Source organism: Piliocolobus tephrosceles, chromosome 19 (genome assembly GCF_002776525.5).
Source record: "Piliocolobus tephrosceles isolate RC106 chromosome 19, ASM277652v3, whole genome shotgun sequence".
Classification (NCBI taxonomy): Eukaryota; Metazoa; Chordata; class Mammalia; order Primates; family Cercopithecidae; genus Piliocolobus; species Piliocolobus tephrosceles.
In genome coordinates, this window is record NC_045452.1 from 7,701,242 (window position 1) to 7,715,419 (window position 14,178).

The 14,178-nt window shown below is 47.8% G+C and overlaps 1 protein-coding gene across 1 annotated transcript in view; it reads left to right on the forward strand.

Moving 5' to 3' along the window:
• SEZ6L (seizure related 6 homolog like) overlaps positions 1-14,178 on the forward strand; it is a 93,436-nt gene that overhangs the window by 20,968 nt on the left and 58,290 nt on the right. Inside the window, exon 8 of the mRNA XM_023190716.2 lies at positions 400-538. Within this exon, the coding sequence (XP_023046484.1) occupies positions 400-538 (139 nt within the window). The remainder of the gene's footprint in view (positions 1-399; positions 539-14,178) is intronic.

The following is a 14,178-nucleotide window of genomic DNA, read 5'->3' on the forward strand; positions in this document are numbered from 1 at the left end:
CAGACTGTTAGCGGCAGAGACAAGATTGGAACCCCGGGACCACCTAACTTGAGTGGGCGGTCTCTTAGCCACTACTCACCCTGCAAAAGAGCAGAGGCTGTTGAGGAGTCATTCTGACCATTCTGAGCTCCATCCTTGGTCTTGAAAGAGCAATAGCACCCCTTAGCCCAACTTTTACCAACCGTCAGCTGCAGGGCAGGCAGCTGGCCAGCTCTCATTTAATCATTACACACACACACACACACACACACACGTGCTGGCTACCTGAGGTAAAGGCACCTGTCCACAATACGCAGAGATTCACGGCTGTCTGACTTCATAGCCCACATGGTTAGCCGCGATGCCACATTGACTTCTTTACAAATAAAGTCCGCCTTCCTGCCTGTGTGTCTTTTCCAGCCATGTGCGGCGGTGAGCTCTCTGCTGTGGCTGGGGTGGTATTGTCCCCAAACTGGCCGGAGCCCTACGTGGAAGGTGAAGACTGTATCTGGAAGATCCACGTGGGAGAAGAGAAACGGATCTTCTTAGATATCCAGTTGTGAGTGTTTATAATGCGTGGTCCTCTAATTTGGCAAAATTTGGGAGACTGGGAAAGAAATTGCTCCTGTTTTATTCTTTCAACCAGTAGTAACTAAGCATCTACTATGTGCCAGGGACTGTGCAGAGAACAGGCATTCCCATAGTGAGATTGCCAACAGCAGCACACACACACACACACACACACACACAGAGAGAGAGAGAGAGAGAGAGAGAGAGTCCCTATCTTTGGGAAATTCAGTCTAAGGAAACAAATATGAAATGAGGGCATACACAAATAATTGCATACTCTAACTTCAATAAGTGATGTAAGGAGAGGTGAATGGTGCTATGATATTCTGTAACTGGAATTTGATATAAAGAGGAAGGTCAGAAAAGTCTTCCCCAAAGTTCTGATACTAAAGCTCAGAACTAAAAGATAAGTTGGAGTGATGCATCCCAAATGAACAGAATGTGCAAAGGCCCTGTGGCAAGCATCTCATTTTCAAAGGACCAAATGGCCAGTGTGGCCAGGGAGAAGGGGGCACTATAACACTCATTTACAGGACTACAGTTGTTTATTTTCCTGTTTGTCTCCCTCAACTAAACCAGAAGGTCCTCTCCACTGGGGCTGGGGCTCTGTCTCCACAGTCTAACACAGAGCCTGATACACAGTAGATGTTCAGGAAATGATTGCTGAATGAAAAAAAAAATGTTTTTAGTGAACAGACTTACTTGGCTGTGCGGCTGGGTTTCTCATATTCACAGGGGATAACCATTAGATGCTCCATCCAGAATGTTCCCCACTAGCTCCCCATGAGGGTGACACTTGCAGGGAAGCAGTTACTCTGGGCCAGATGCAAAAGTGATTGCTCTAAACATTTCTGTCTTAGGTAATTCTCACAAAGAACCCTGCCTGGGAGGTCATTAACCGCACAGTCTGAGAAGGCAGCAGAGATGCAGGGAGGTCACCCAGAAAGCCAGCAAGTAACAGGGCTGAAATTCAGGCTTCTGTGGCTTCTCAGTCATGCTCTTTCCACTGCCCCATGTGAGATGGGGGTGAGAAGTGGACAAAGATAGATGGTGGTGTCTGGAGAAAGCAGAATACAGAGTTCCCGGCAGACCCAGGTGGCAGACGGGAGGGTGGTTGGGGGAGGAGAGAGTGCTGAAACCCAGCAGGCTGGGGAAGCAGCACTCAGGGTTGTCTGGCTCTGCAGAGAACCTTGCAAGAGGAAGAGAAATTATTTCCAAATTATTAGTGACTGGCTTTTGAGGCTGTTCCTTAGATGCAGCAAGAGTGTCCTTAAGCTAGGTGCCGTGGCTCATGACTGTAACCCCAACACTTTGGGAGGCTGAGGCAGGAGGACTGCTTGAGACCAGGAGTTTGACACCAATCCCAACAACATAAGGGCATCCTATCTCTTCAAAAAAAAATAAAAATTAGCTGGGTGTGGTGGCACACGCCTGTGGTACCAGCTACTTGGGAGGCTGAGATGGGAGGATATCTTGAGCCTAGGAAATTGAGGCTGCAGTGAGCCGTGATCATGCCACTGCATTCCAGCCTGGGTGACAAAGTAAGACCCTGTCTCAAAAAAAAAAAAAAAAAAAAAAAACAGTGTCCCCAGAGGCTGTCCCAGAACCTCCTTCTCCAGCGGAGTCAGAGACTTACACAGCTTGAATAGCTGCCCCTTGTGGACTTGGGGTCAGGCCAATCTAAGAAAGAATTCCACCTCCTTCACATATGACTTTGGGCTGGGCTCACCTGTTCTCGCCTCTCTCTGGGCCTCAGTTTTTCTCTCCTGTAACGGGGATCTTGGAATATTAATGCTTTGTGGCTGCTGGAGGCAGATTTTACGCATTTGTTGCCCATTGCCTCACTCCTCAATAAAGCTCATCCTCATCTGGGCACAGTGGCTCACACCTGTAATCTCAACATTTTGGGAGGCTGAGGTAGGAGAATTACTTAGGGCCAGGAGTTCAAGACCAGCCTAGGCAACATAGTGAGACCCCATCTTTACAAACAATTAAAAAAACTAGCCAGGCTTGGTGGTACCTGTAGTCCCAGCTACTTGGGAGGCTTAGGTGATTACTTGAGCCCTGGAGTTCCATGCTGCAGTGAGCCATGATCACACCACTGCACTTCAGCCTGGGCAACAGAATAAGACTCTGTCTCTAACAAAAAAAGTTAAATTTAAAATTGAATTAAATAGACCTCATCCTCTTCCCCTCATTCCTTTCTCTCTGACTTCTAGAGTCTGGAATAAGATGCTTATTCATTCATTCCAAACAAATTGTTTGAGTGTCTACTGTAAAGGCAAGCATAATTTTATGTGCTGGAAAGCTTCTAATGGTTGTTCCTTCAGTGGTAAAATTCATATTAAAAAGTTGTCTCTCTTAACTCTAGGGAAAAAAATACTGTGTACCTACTGTGTGCCAGTAGTAGGCTTAGCATTGAAGATACAGTCGTGAGAAAAGCAGGGCAGTCCTCACCCTAGCAGGTGAGGCAGGGAAGAAAGTAAATGCTGTGTGAAAGAAGCAGTGACAAGCAGGTGAGGGCACCTGAGTGAAATCAGGAGGGGTCCCGGGAAGAAGTGACTTCTATAATAGCATGAAAGAGAAGGTAGGCAGGTGATGGAGGGGAAAGAAGAATGCCCCAGCCAGGCATGGTGGCTCACGCTTGTAATCCCAGCACTTTGGGAGGCTGAGGTGGGTGGATCATTTGAGGTCAGGAGTTCAAGACCAGCCCAGCCAACATGGTGAAACCCTGCCTCTACTAAAAATACAAAAATTAGCCAGGCGTGGTGGTGACCACCTGTAACCTCAGCTATTCAGGAGGCTGAGGCAAGAGAATCACCTGAACCCGGGAAGTGGAGATTGTGGTAAGCCGAGATCATACCACTGCACTGCAGCCTGGGTGACAGAGCGAGACTCTGCCTCAGAAAAAAAAAAAAAAAGAAAAAGAAAAAGAAAAGAAGAAGGAGGAGGAGAAGGAGAAGAGGAAGAAGAAGAAGACAAGGAGAAGGAGAAGAAGAATGTCCTACCTACATGATAAGGACATCTGCAAAGCATCTACAAGCCCGGAAATGAGAGAGTGTGACCCACTTAATGGCATAAAGTTTAAAGTGGCTGGAGCAAAGCATGGCAGGTGGGTAGGGGCTACAGAGGAAATGGATCCAAGGGAAGCTCTGGGGTCTTCTTAGCTGAAGCTTCACATAGAAACCTTTATTCTAAGGCTGCATCCCTTAGGAAGCCTTCTGTGTTGCCCCCTTGTCCTTGTCCATAAATACAAATTTATGGTTCCAGCTTATAAATGTCTTCCCCCAGAAGTTACCAGGAAAACCACCTGTCTTCAGCCAACAGAAAGTACGACAAACTCCTGAGTTCTTGGCTTCTCTGGCAGAAGATCCCGCCCAGCTCTAGGCCCCATGAAGTCATCTATAATCCCCCTTCTTCTGCTTGGCTCGCCTCTTCTCGCCTCACAGGAAGCCTCCCAGATGGGTGGTTTTGCTTAAATAAGCCGGGCCCACATCTCCCTTTGGTGCCAGAGGTCTGGAGGAGGAAACAAGAAAATGGGAATCTTTACTTTCATCATCTCTAGGCATCAAATATTCAATTAACCTTCAGCATGACACCAGATTGGGTTTTATTTCTACCACTAAGCATGCATGCGATGGGGCAGCCGATCCGGGAACCTCAAGCAATTAAAGCTTCCCCAAAGCCAGGCCACTGGTGTTAGCATCAGCAAGGGAGCCCTTGCATCAGGGGCAGACTTTCTGTCTTCTGAACATTTTCGCAGTTGTAGATTGAGCGTTGACCAGGAGAGAGGACCCTCAGTTTCCTGCCTCCCTGCCCTGATACTCCATGCCCTCAGCAGCCCTGGACCCAGCACCTAGCCTCTCTGGGCCTTAGATTCCTCCTCTGCAAAATGATGGACTGCCTTGAATCAAGGGTAGATGCAAATTCAAAATTATGAAGGGCCAGGCAACATAAATACAGGATTTAGAGCTGGTGTGAGATTATATGGAGGGGAGGGATCTGTGATGAATTAGGAAGTACATACCCTATCTAAAATCATTTAAATTCAATTTTTATTTTATTTTATTTTATTTTATTTTTTGCGACAGAGTCTCACTGTCGCCCAGGCTGGAGTGCAGTGGTGCCATCTCAGCTCACTGCAACCTCCAACTCCCGGGTTCAAGTGATTCTCCTGCCTCAGCCTCCGGAGTCGTTGGGATTACAGGTGTGCGCCACCACACCTGGCTAATTTTTGTATTTTTAATAGAGATGGAGTTTCACCATGTTGGCCAGGCTGGTCTCAAACTCCTGACCTCCATTGATCTGCCCGCCTCAGCCTCCCAAAGTGCTGGGATTACAGGCATGAGTCACTGTCCCCAGTCATAAATTTAGTTTTTAAAAATAGCATCCGCTCCTTCAAAAAACAAAACAAAAGTGCCTACTGGCTGCATCCAAACTGAGGGCCATCAGTTTGCCACTCTTGCAAATGATTAAGGTGATGGAGGGATTAAGCTCCTTTCTCATTACAACAATGAAGAAATGCATGTTTTGAAGCACTTACTATTTTCAAGGTCTTTACTAACATTAATTTTTACCTTGTATAAGTTAAAAATAAATTGTATTATTTGCTTTTTGGATTAATCCCATGAAGTAGGTGCAACTATTACATTTAATTATATCCTCTTGCTTCCTCACCAATTCACTTGGATGTCTAAGAGGCATCTCGAATTAAATGTATTCTAAGTCAAACTCCTGATTCTCCGTCCCTATATCTATTTGTAGGGAGATACTTATTTATCTATTATACCTATTTTACCCCATCTTTCCCATATGTGTAAGGTATGATCTATTCCACCTGCCACTTGGGGAAAAAAATCAAACAAACAATAACAAAAACAGAACCCGTGGTATTATTCTGGCCCAGTAGAGTGCTGGCTTCTTAGCAAGTTGGGGGCACAGTGGGCCACACCCCGATTGGTAGCATCTGTCAATTTCCACGGTGTAAATACTCCCACTATGACCCGTTTCAAGCTAACAACGTAATGACAACAGGCTCTCCAAATGCCTGGACATTTAACCATTAGCTCTCACAAGCCCGTATGAGCCTGCCCCCAACCCAGCACACTCACTGTGAACTGGACCCTTCTCTTTCTCCCATACCCTGTGACCAAATCTTCAGGAAATCCTGTTGCTTCTACTCAAAAGTCAAAGTCTTCCCAGAGTTCAAACAGTTCTGATACCTCCACTGCCACCTGCAGGGTCTGAGCCACCCCCCGTGTCGTCCCAGGATTATTGCAATAGCCTTTGAGGTATCCTCGTTCCCACTTTTGCCCGCTCTGGGCCCTTTTTAACCAACACTCTGAGTGATCCTGTTACAACCTAAGTCATATCACCCATGCTCTGCTTGAAGTTCTGCAATAGCTCCCTGTTTTATTCGGAGGTAAAGCCAGTGTTCTTACAAAAGGCCCTACGGGATCTAGCTCTGGTTACGTCTCCAGCATCCTTTTATTCCTCTCTTCCCCTTTCTGTGTGCTATATTCGACCACATTCGCCTTCTTGCCATTCCACACGCATACCTCAGGGTCTTTGCACCACTGTCTCCTCTGCCATTAGGATGCTCTGCCTCAAATATCTGCAGATCTTGATCCCCATCTCTCCATCCTCTGACTTTGCTTCACTTCCATAGCCCTTGCCACCACCCAACGCACTACACATTGTAGTATATCTTGAAGTATTTCATCTCCCACCACCTCCACCTGGAACGTCACCTCCATGAGAAGAGCAGGAGCTTATTTTCTGTCTTATTCACTGCTGTAACCCTAACATATAGACCAGTGCATGGCCCATCATATGTGCTTAATAAATAAAAGCCAATGAAATAAATATAGCTTGTCACGATCATACAGACATGAGGCTTCAAAGGGAGAATTAGAACCCAAATTTGTGTTCTGCTGGCTGTGATGCAGGTAGAGGGAAAGAAAGAGGGTCAGAAAAATATAGAAAGACCTTCTGGGGACGTGGCCTCCATTTTTTAAATAAATACAGGTTTGTTACATGACAAGGAACCTGGGTTGATAAGAAATAAATTTGGCTAAAAATTATCAGGTAAAGTATTAAATAACAGAAGTAGGAGGAATCCCCAAGAGAACATTTTATAGGGTTATGGTATCAAAAGATGTGTCATCACAGACCTGAGAATCAGAATATCTAGCGGGAGGGGGACTTCAAGGTCCCCCAGTCCAGCGATGCTGAGATGCTGGCAGAGTTCAGGGACCAAGTGCTGTGGGCCTTGGGGAGCCTATCTCATTCTCCCGGATGTTCTGAGCACTGGACACTAAGCCAAGTAGAAAGTGATGATGGAACCACAGACAGGCTCAGAATGGGGCCAATAAGGGGGGCATCGCCCTCCCCAAGGCAGCTGTCATGACTTGCATTAGGACAAGCAGCCAGCGTCATCCCGGGGCCTTAGGATTTGCAGTGACATCAAAATCGATTCAGTCCCAGTTTTAATCATCATGGACATGTGAGGACTGTCATTTTTGTCACTGAGCAAGTTTAATTCGATTCCACAAATATTTATTGAGCATCCACTATGTAGCAGGTATTGAGGCTGGGCCCTGGCAGTGAGCAAGACAGATGCAGCCCTGCCCTCGGGGAGCCATGTCGTAGGCTGACACAGCACCAGCAAGAGGAAATACAGCCCTCGGGGGGCCCAGAGTGAGGGAAGGTGAGCCTGGCTGAGAATGTGAGGGAGAAGCTTTCCTGAGAACAGTAAAGTCTAAGTCAGTTTTTCTCAACCAGGGGCTATCTTGCCCCAGGGGACCCTTGCCAATGGCTGGAGGCATTTCTGGTTGGGACAGCTGGGGGGTGGGGTGGACAGCACCGCCAGCATCTACTGGGGACAGGCCAGGGACGCTGCTGTGCATCCGACAATGCAGAGGACAGTCCCCACCACAAAGAATGAGCTGACCCAAAATATCAATGGTGTTGAAGCGGAGAAACCCCGATCTATGCTAAGACCTAAAAGACAGAGAGAAGATGGGCAGAGATGGAGGGGAACAGTGTTCTAGCCAAAAGGAACAGCATGTGCTAAGGTCCAGAGGCAGGAAAGCACAGCTCCCTTCTTAACTGTCCATGATATTTAATATTTGCTGAGCACTTAGGATATCCCAAGCGTTTACATCCTAGACATCTTCACGACAAGCACATGCCTTGGGTTCTGTTATTATCTCCATTTTCCAGATGAGTAAACTGAGGCTCGGGGTGGTGGGAGACTGCCTGTGATTGCACAGCTAGAAGCTGGTGGAGCTTGGACTTTCACCCCACTTGCCATGTGTCCAGGACCCTGTGTGTCTGGAGTTCAAGGAGGCATCCATGAAGTAGGACAGCCTGGCAGTGAGTGGGACTCAGCAACGCCTTGAAGGCCACATTAGGGAGTCTGGGCTTCCCCAAATTGGGCAGCAGGAAAAGGGTTTAAGCACTTACAGAGATTAAAGCTTTGCAGAAGGGAGCTGCGTCCTCTGGTCACCAGCCCGAGGCTCACGCCGACAAGCTTGGCACACGCTTGGCAGAGTGGCATCTGGGCTTGGCACCTCCTCCCTCCCACAGAGGGAGTGAAAATAGCATCTCAACAGCCAGGGTTACGTGAGGCCCAAGAGCTGCTGGGTTTAATTTATCTTGCTTGGTTTTCCACTGACAGTTTTAGTAAACCAATTTGGGTTTGATAGTAAAAATAATTCCATCCTCCGGGCCCCTCAGCCCTCCTAAGTGTTTGCAATTGTTATTTTTCACATCGACGAGGAGGAGGGAGTTTGCACTGCAGACCGAGCTGGGTAGGTGGCCCATAGTAGGCGCATGACTTAGCTGTCTGCTGAGTCATGAATGAGGACGTAAGCCACATGTGCCAGGCGAGAGGGGATCTCTCTCCCTCTTCGTCTACTGGGCAGTCTGTTGATACCATGGGCATGGCGGTTCTAAATAGTTACCATTTATTAAAACCCTACTATGTGCTAGGTAGACCCTGAGCTGCATCGTTTAGGTCCGTGAGCAATAATAAATGTGAACATTATTATGCAGAGATAATAATTACATAAATTAGAGCTAATGTGGGTAGAGATAATTACAGAAGGGTAATTACCCAAATTAGAGATAATGTATGCCAAGCACATTGCATGTTATCTGGCACGTAGTTGGTGCTTCATAAATGGAGACTACCATTATCAGGAATCCTCAGATAAGGCAGATATTATCATTACCACTTTATGGATTGGGTAATGACAGCACAGAGAGGTTATGTGGCTTCCTCAGGTCACACAGCTAGTAAAGATGGAGCACACACCATAGCCTCCACTTCCACTGACTTAAACAGCTTTCAGGGCACCAGCTGTGTGTCTCGGCAATGCAGCAATGACGCAAGAAGGCTCCCAGGCCTGTAGGGACTCAAAGTTCATGAAAGGACATACAGACATAAACAGACAACCTGGCAAAATGTAAGCAAAGTCCTGTGGCTTGGAGAGGAGTTGGGGAGGTAGAGGGGAACTAGATTTATCTCCATGAATTATGGAAATGTCCCTGAGAAGGTGACATCCAGAAGGAATCTTGAAGAGTGCCAGTTGCCCGGAGTTAATGGGAGAAAAGTATCGTAAGCAAAGGATTCAAGCAGTGACGACAGTGACCATTAGGCATGGAACAAATGCTCCGAACCACAGCGTCAGTTAGAACCATCCGCCTGCATTGCTGGATGGAGGAAGGAAGGAGGGGACATCAACTGGGGATGAGGCAGGAGCCCTCAGGCGAAACCTTCTTTACACCCCAAATGCATCCCTAACCCACCATGTATCCCTCCCAGCTCCATCAGAAATCTGCCTCTTACCCTAAAAACACAACTGAACAGAAACTTACATCCTAAGGGACTTCTCATACTGCTCTCCTCTCTCTCATTTGTTCTCTCCCCCCACGCCCTCCCCAACTCTCAAAATAAATTACGGAAAGGAAAATAAGGGAACTAACATGGGTGAAGGCATCGTGGAATAGAAGATCCGAGAGGGGCCCCGAGCTTAGCAAGTATCACACAGCGAGAGAGGACCAGAAAGACAACCTGCTTGTGGCCACAAGAGCTCAGCACAGGGGCCACAACCTTGAAGAAGCCTTGCGGCCAGGGAGACATAAAAGCATCTAGAGTGCTTTTATAAAGCAAAAAGAGGTGCATGTGAGTCCATCCTGATGTTCACCAGCTCTGTGACTTCAGGCAGATTATTGAAGGTGATGGTGCCTGCCCCCACAATGGGACATTTTGTTCACTTTATCCCCAGTGTCTCGTACAAAGAAAGTGCTTGATAAATATCTGTTGAAAGAAAGAGACAGTAAGGCTGGGCACAGTGGCCCATGCCTGTAATCCCAGCACTTTCGGAAGCCAAGGTGGGAGGATCGCTTGAGCCCAGGAGTTCAAGACCAGCCTGGGCAACAAAGCAAGACCCCGTCTCTGCAAATGATTTAAAAATTAGCCAGACATGGTGGCAAGCAGCTGTGGTCCCAGCTACTTGAGAGGCTGAAGTGGGAGGATCACCTGAGCTCAGGTGTTGAGACCAGCTTGGGCAACATAGTGAGACCCTGTTTCTAAAAAGAGAGAGAGAGAGAAAGAGACAGAGAGAGAGGAGGTGGGTGTGTAAATTAATTAAATAATGTAAAAGTTAAAACAACAAATAACATAAGGTTTCTGACACAAGATAGGCAGATAACCATAGCTAATGCTATTTTTACCCCTAGTATATCCCAGACTTTATGTTAAATACAGGCACACATTATCTCATTGATGATGATGATGATGATTATGATGATATGATGAAAGACCAACATCTGACATTCATTGAGTACTTACAATGTGCCAGTCTTTACGTGCTTTCTTTACCTATAGTAACTCATTTCACTCTCCAATGCAGTGTCAGTACCCTATGCAATATCTACATCACATCAGTATGACTACTCCTTTGTACAGATGAAGAAACTGAGGCTGAGAGAGATGAAACTGCTTGCCCAAGGTCACACAACTAGGATGTGTGCAAGTCAGGACTTGAACCCAGGTCTCTAAGACCAAAGCCAGTTTTTAACCCCCGCGCCCCCTGCGCGCGCGCGCACACACACACACACACACACACACACACACACACACACAAAGGTAGCGAAGTGCTCCACATAGAAGAAATTCCCAGCTCCATCTTACAGAAGAAGAAATTGAGGCTCAAAGTGTTTCCTGCTCCCTGTTCCCTGGACATCTGCTGCGAACATACATCTATCTCTGCAGGGAAAAAGTCTCAACCAGGCTCCAGCGTGCCTTCCTTTGCTCCTCCGCAAAGCTCCCAACGTTGCTGCTTGTTTGTGAGCCCCAGCACAGTCCTCTAACCAGGAAATAAAAAGGCCTAATAACAAAGCCAGGTAACCATATGATTGATAGCTGCGGAACAGTCCTCTTCAGCTGCTGCCAACCTGTTCTGTGCTAAGTTAATTCCAAGCCCTAAAAATTAAGTGCCTTCTCCAGAAGCACTTCAGTTCTTCAAACAGAGATATAGCTGCTTTGGACTGTAAGATTTCTACCTGAGAGCCAGGCAAGGAGGAGGGAGAGTCAAGAGTTGAGGACAACATTAGCCCTGGGAGAATAGATTTCCAGATATCAGCAAAAATCACAGGAGAAATGCCCGTGACAAAAATAAAACTGGCTGAACGCAGATCTTCTGGCCCATTAGCAAGAGGAGACAGGATTTCCCTGGAGCCAAAAGTTCGAAGGAATTAGAAAAGGAGCAGAAAAGTTCATACAGCCCAAATTCCATCATGTTACAAATGAGGAAATTGAGGCCTAGAGATGGGAAGACATTGCCCCAAGACCACTGTATCAGTCAGCTATTGCCGTATAACAAAGCATCCCAAACTCACTGGCATCAAACAGCAGGCATGTATTTCTGTTCACGAGTCTACAGGTCAGCGTGGTGCTTCTGGTCTTAGCTGGGTTCGCAGATGGGTCTATGGGCAGCCACTGGCCTTCTTCACGTATTTGGGGATGGGTTGGCTGTCGTGGTCTAGGTGGGCATAGACTGGGATTGACATAGACATGGATCTCTGCTCCAGGTGCCTCTTATCCTCCAATTGCTAGCTTGGGCTTGTTCCCATGGTGACTGGCCAGGGTTTCAAGAAATGGAGAAGAAGCATTCAAGGCCTCTTGAGCCCAGACTAGGAAGTGGCACAGCGGCGCATCTGCCATATCCTATGGCAAGCCACAAAGCAAGGCCCAGCCCAGAGGTATGGTGTGGATACAGAGGGGGGCCAAGCTTTGGGATCATCTTTGCCCTCAAGCTACCATGACCACAGAAGAGTGGAGACTAGAATTCAGGTCTCCTGGTTCCAGCCCAAAGCTCCAAATGATATCACTGTGTACAATGATCCCATGAGGTCTGAGCATCATTATCCCCATTTTACAGATGAGGAAACTGAGGCTCAGAGAGCTGAAGGAACTTGTGTAAAATTTCACAGCTAGGAAGAATAAGAGACAAGATTGGCACCTAGGGCTTGGTGCCTAGCATAGAGAAGACTCAGAAAATGTTTCTTTCCCTACATGATGCTTTCAGCATGTGGGAGACACTCTGGAAAGATCTTTCATTCCTTCAGGGACAGGAAAAAGCCTTCACTTACAGTAAGAAGTCTTGGGTTCTAGTCTCAATTCTTCCACTAAGTGGCTGTGTGACCTTGGATGAAGTCACCCCACTTCTCTGGGCCTCGGTTTCTTTCATCTGTCAAATGAAAATAGCAGTGGCACCCATCTCTTCGAGTTCCTGAGATGATGAAATTATACCATGTGCAGAAGCACTTGGCAAGGGCTTGGTACATTACACACACTCAACAATTTAATTGGCAGCTGTGATGACGATTAATTCCTCCCATGGCCCATGGTCCTGTGTACAAACTGAGCTCCTTTGCATAATCACACACAACACACACACACACACACACACACACTGATCCCTCTGAGCTTGCAGTTTGAGTGTTACAGTAGGAATGAAGAGAATCCATACACAGGTCCTACCCAGGTATCCCACCTGAATGATTACCTTCTTCTTCCCTACGATTTGCAGGGGATTGTGGTGGTAACTTGGAAACACAAGCACCAGGGGTAGGTCCTCCACCAACTCATGCCTGTGTTCTGCTCCTCAGCCACGCCACGCTCTTCTCACCTTGGTGATTGCAAGAGCCTACTTGGGAGGAGACGTGCTCTCTGTCTGAGCTGGACATTGCCTTATTGGTGTGCCCCCTACAAACTCAAGGCATTTGAATGCAATTAGACCTGACATCTTAGGGAGACATGACTGCTTGTTTTACGAGTCCCTGACATGCACTGTCCTCCTGCACTTACTATTCAACGAGTGTTTATGGCGGGCACACCATGTGGCTAGAGTCGCATCCAATTATCAGAGGTCTGGAGATGACAATAATCACTCACATGGATTACTGTGGTGCCAAAACACTCACATGCCCTTACCTTTGTGCCAGGCTTTGTTCTGAGCACGTTACCTCTTAGTTAATTCTCAAAGCTACCTAGGAGAGTCACATGATTTGTTCTCCATGTAATAGATGAGAACAGCATTCCTCCTCGGAGGGGTAAAATGGCTCGCCACTTGGACCCAGGAGTGCCAGCCTCACACCTCTCATCACCCCTCAACCCTGCTTCACAGAGTAGAACCGACTTCATCCCGAGGGCAGCCACCCTCCCTTGAGAGCTGAGCAAGCAAGCAGTGTAGTCAGACCTGCCATTTAGACAGCACCCCTGGGGGGAAGGCAGAGGTGGGTGGAGGTGGCAGGAAGCCAGGCAGGAGGCAGACGGGCAGCAGCACTGGCCTGGCCTGGTCCTGTGATGACCAAGGCCTGGTCCTGTGATGGCCAAGGCCTGAAGAAGCTCCTGCAAGCCCCTCTGGGGCCTTCCGGGAAGAAGCTGGGACAAGCCCTCCAGGTTTCAAAGGGTTCGGTTTTCCTGGAGGCGTTCCCACGACAGGTGGGGGCAGCCCCTGCGTAGAGTTTCCTGGGGGTGTTCTGGCTGCTCAGATTAGCCACACCAAGGCTTTCTCCAGGGGAGGCCTTCAAGAGTATGTGCACGATGCAGATACAGAACGGCAGGAGGCGGCGACCCCAGCCACTGCCAGCTTCTGCTGGGAAAAGCTTCGTCAGCTCTTCTTCCAGCAATGCCGAGCCCTGGCCCACCGCCCTCTGCACACGTGCGTGTCTGTGTGTGTGCGGTAGTATATACCACACACCACACACACACCACACAACACTATACACACCACACACATACACCCACACACACACCACACACACTACACAATGCTACACACACCACACACACACCACACAGCACTATACACACCACACACCCTAACACACACACAACACACAACGCACACTACACAGACCACACACATACACCCACACACACTACACAATGCTACACATACCATACACCCTAACACACACCACACACACCCTCACACACACCACACACACCACACACACTCCACACATGCCACACCACATGACACTACACACACCACACACACCACACAATGCTACACACACCACACAGCCTAAAACACACAACACACACCCCCC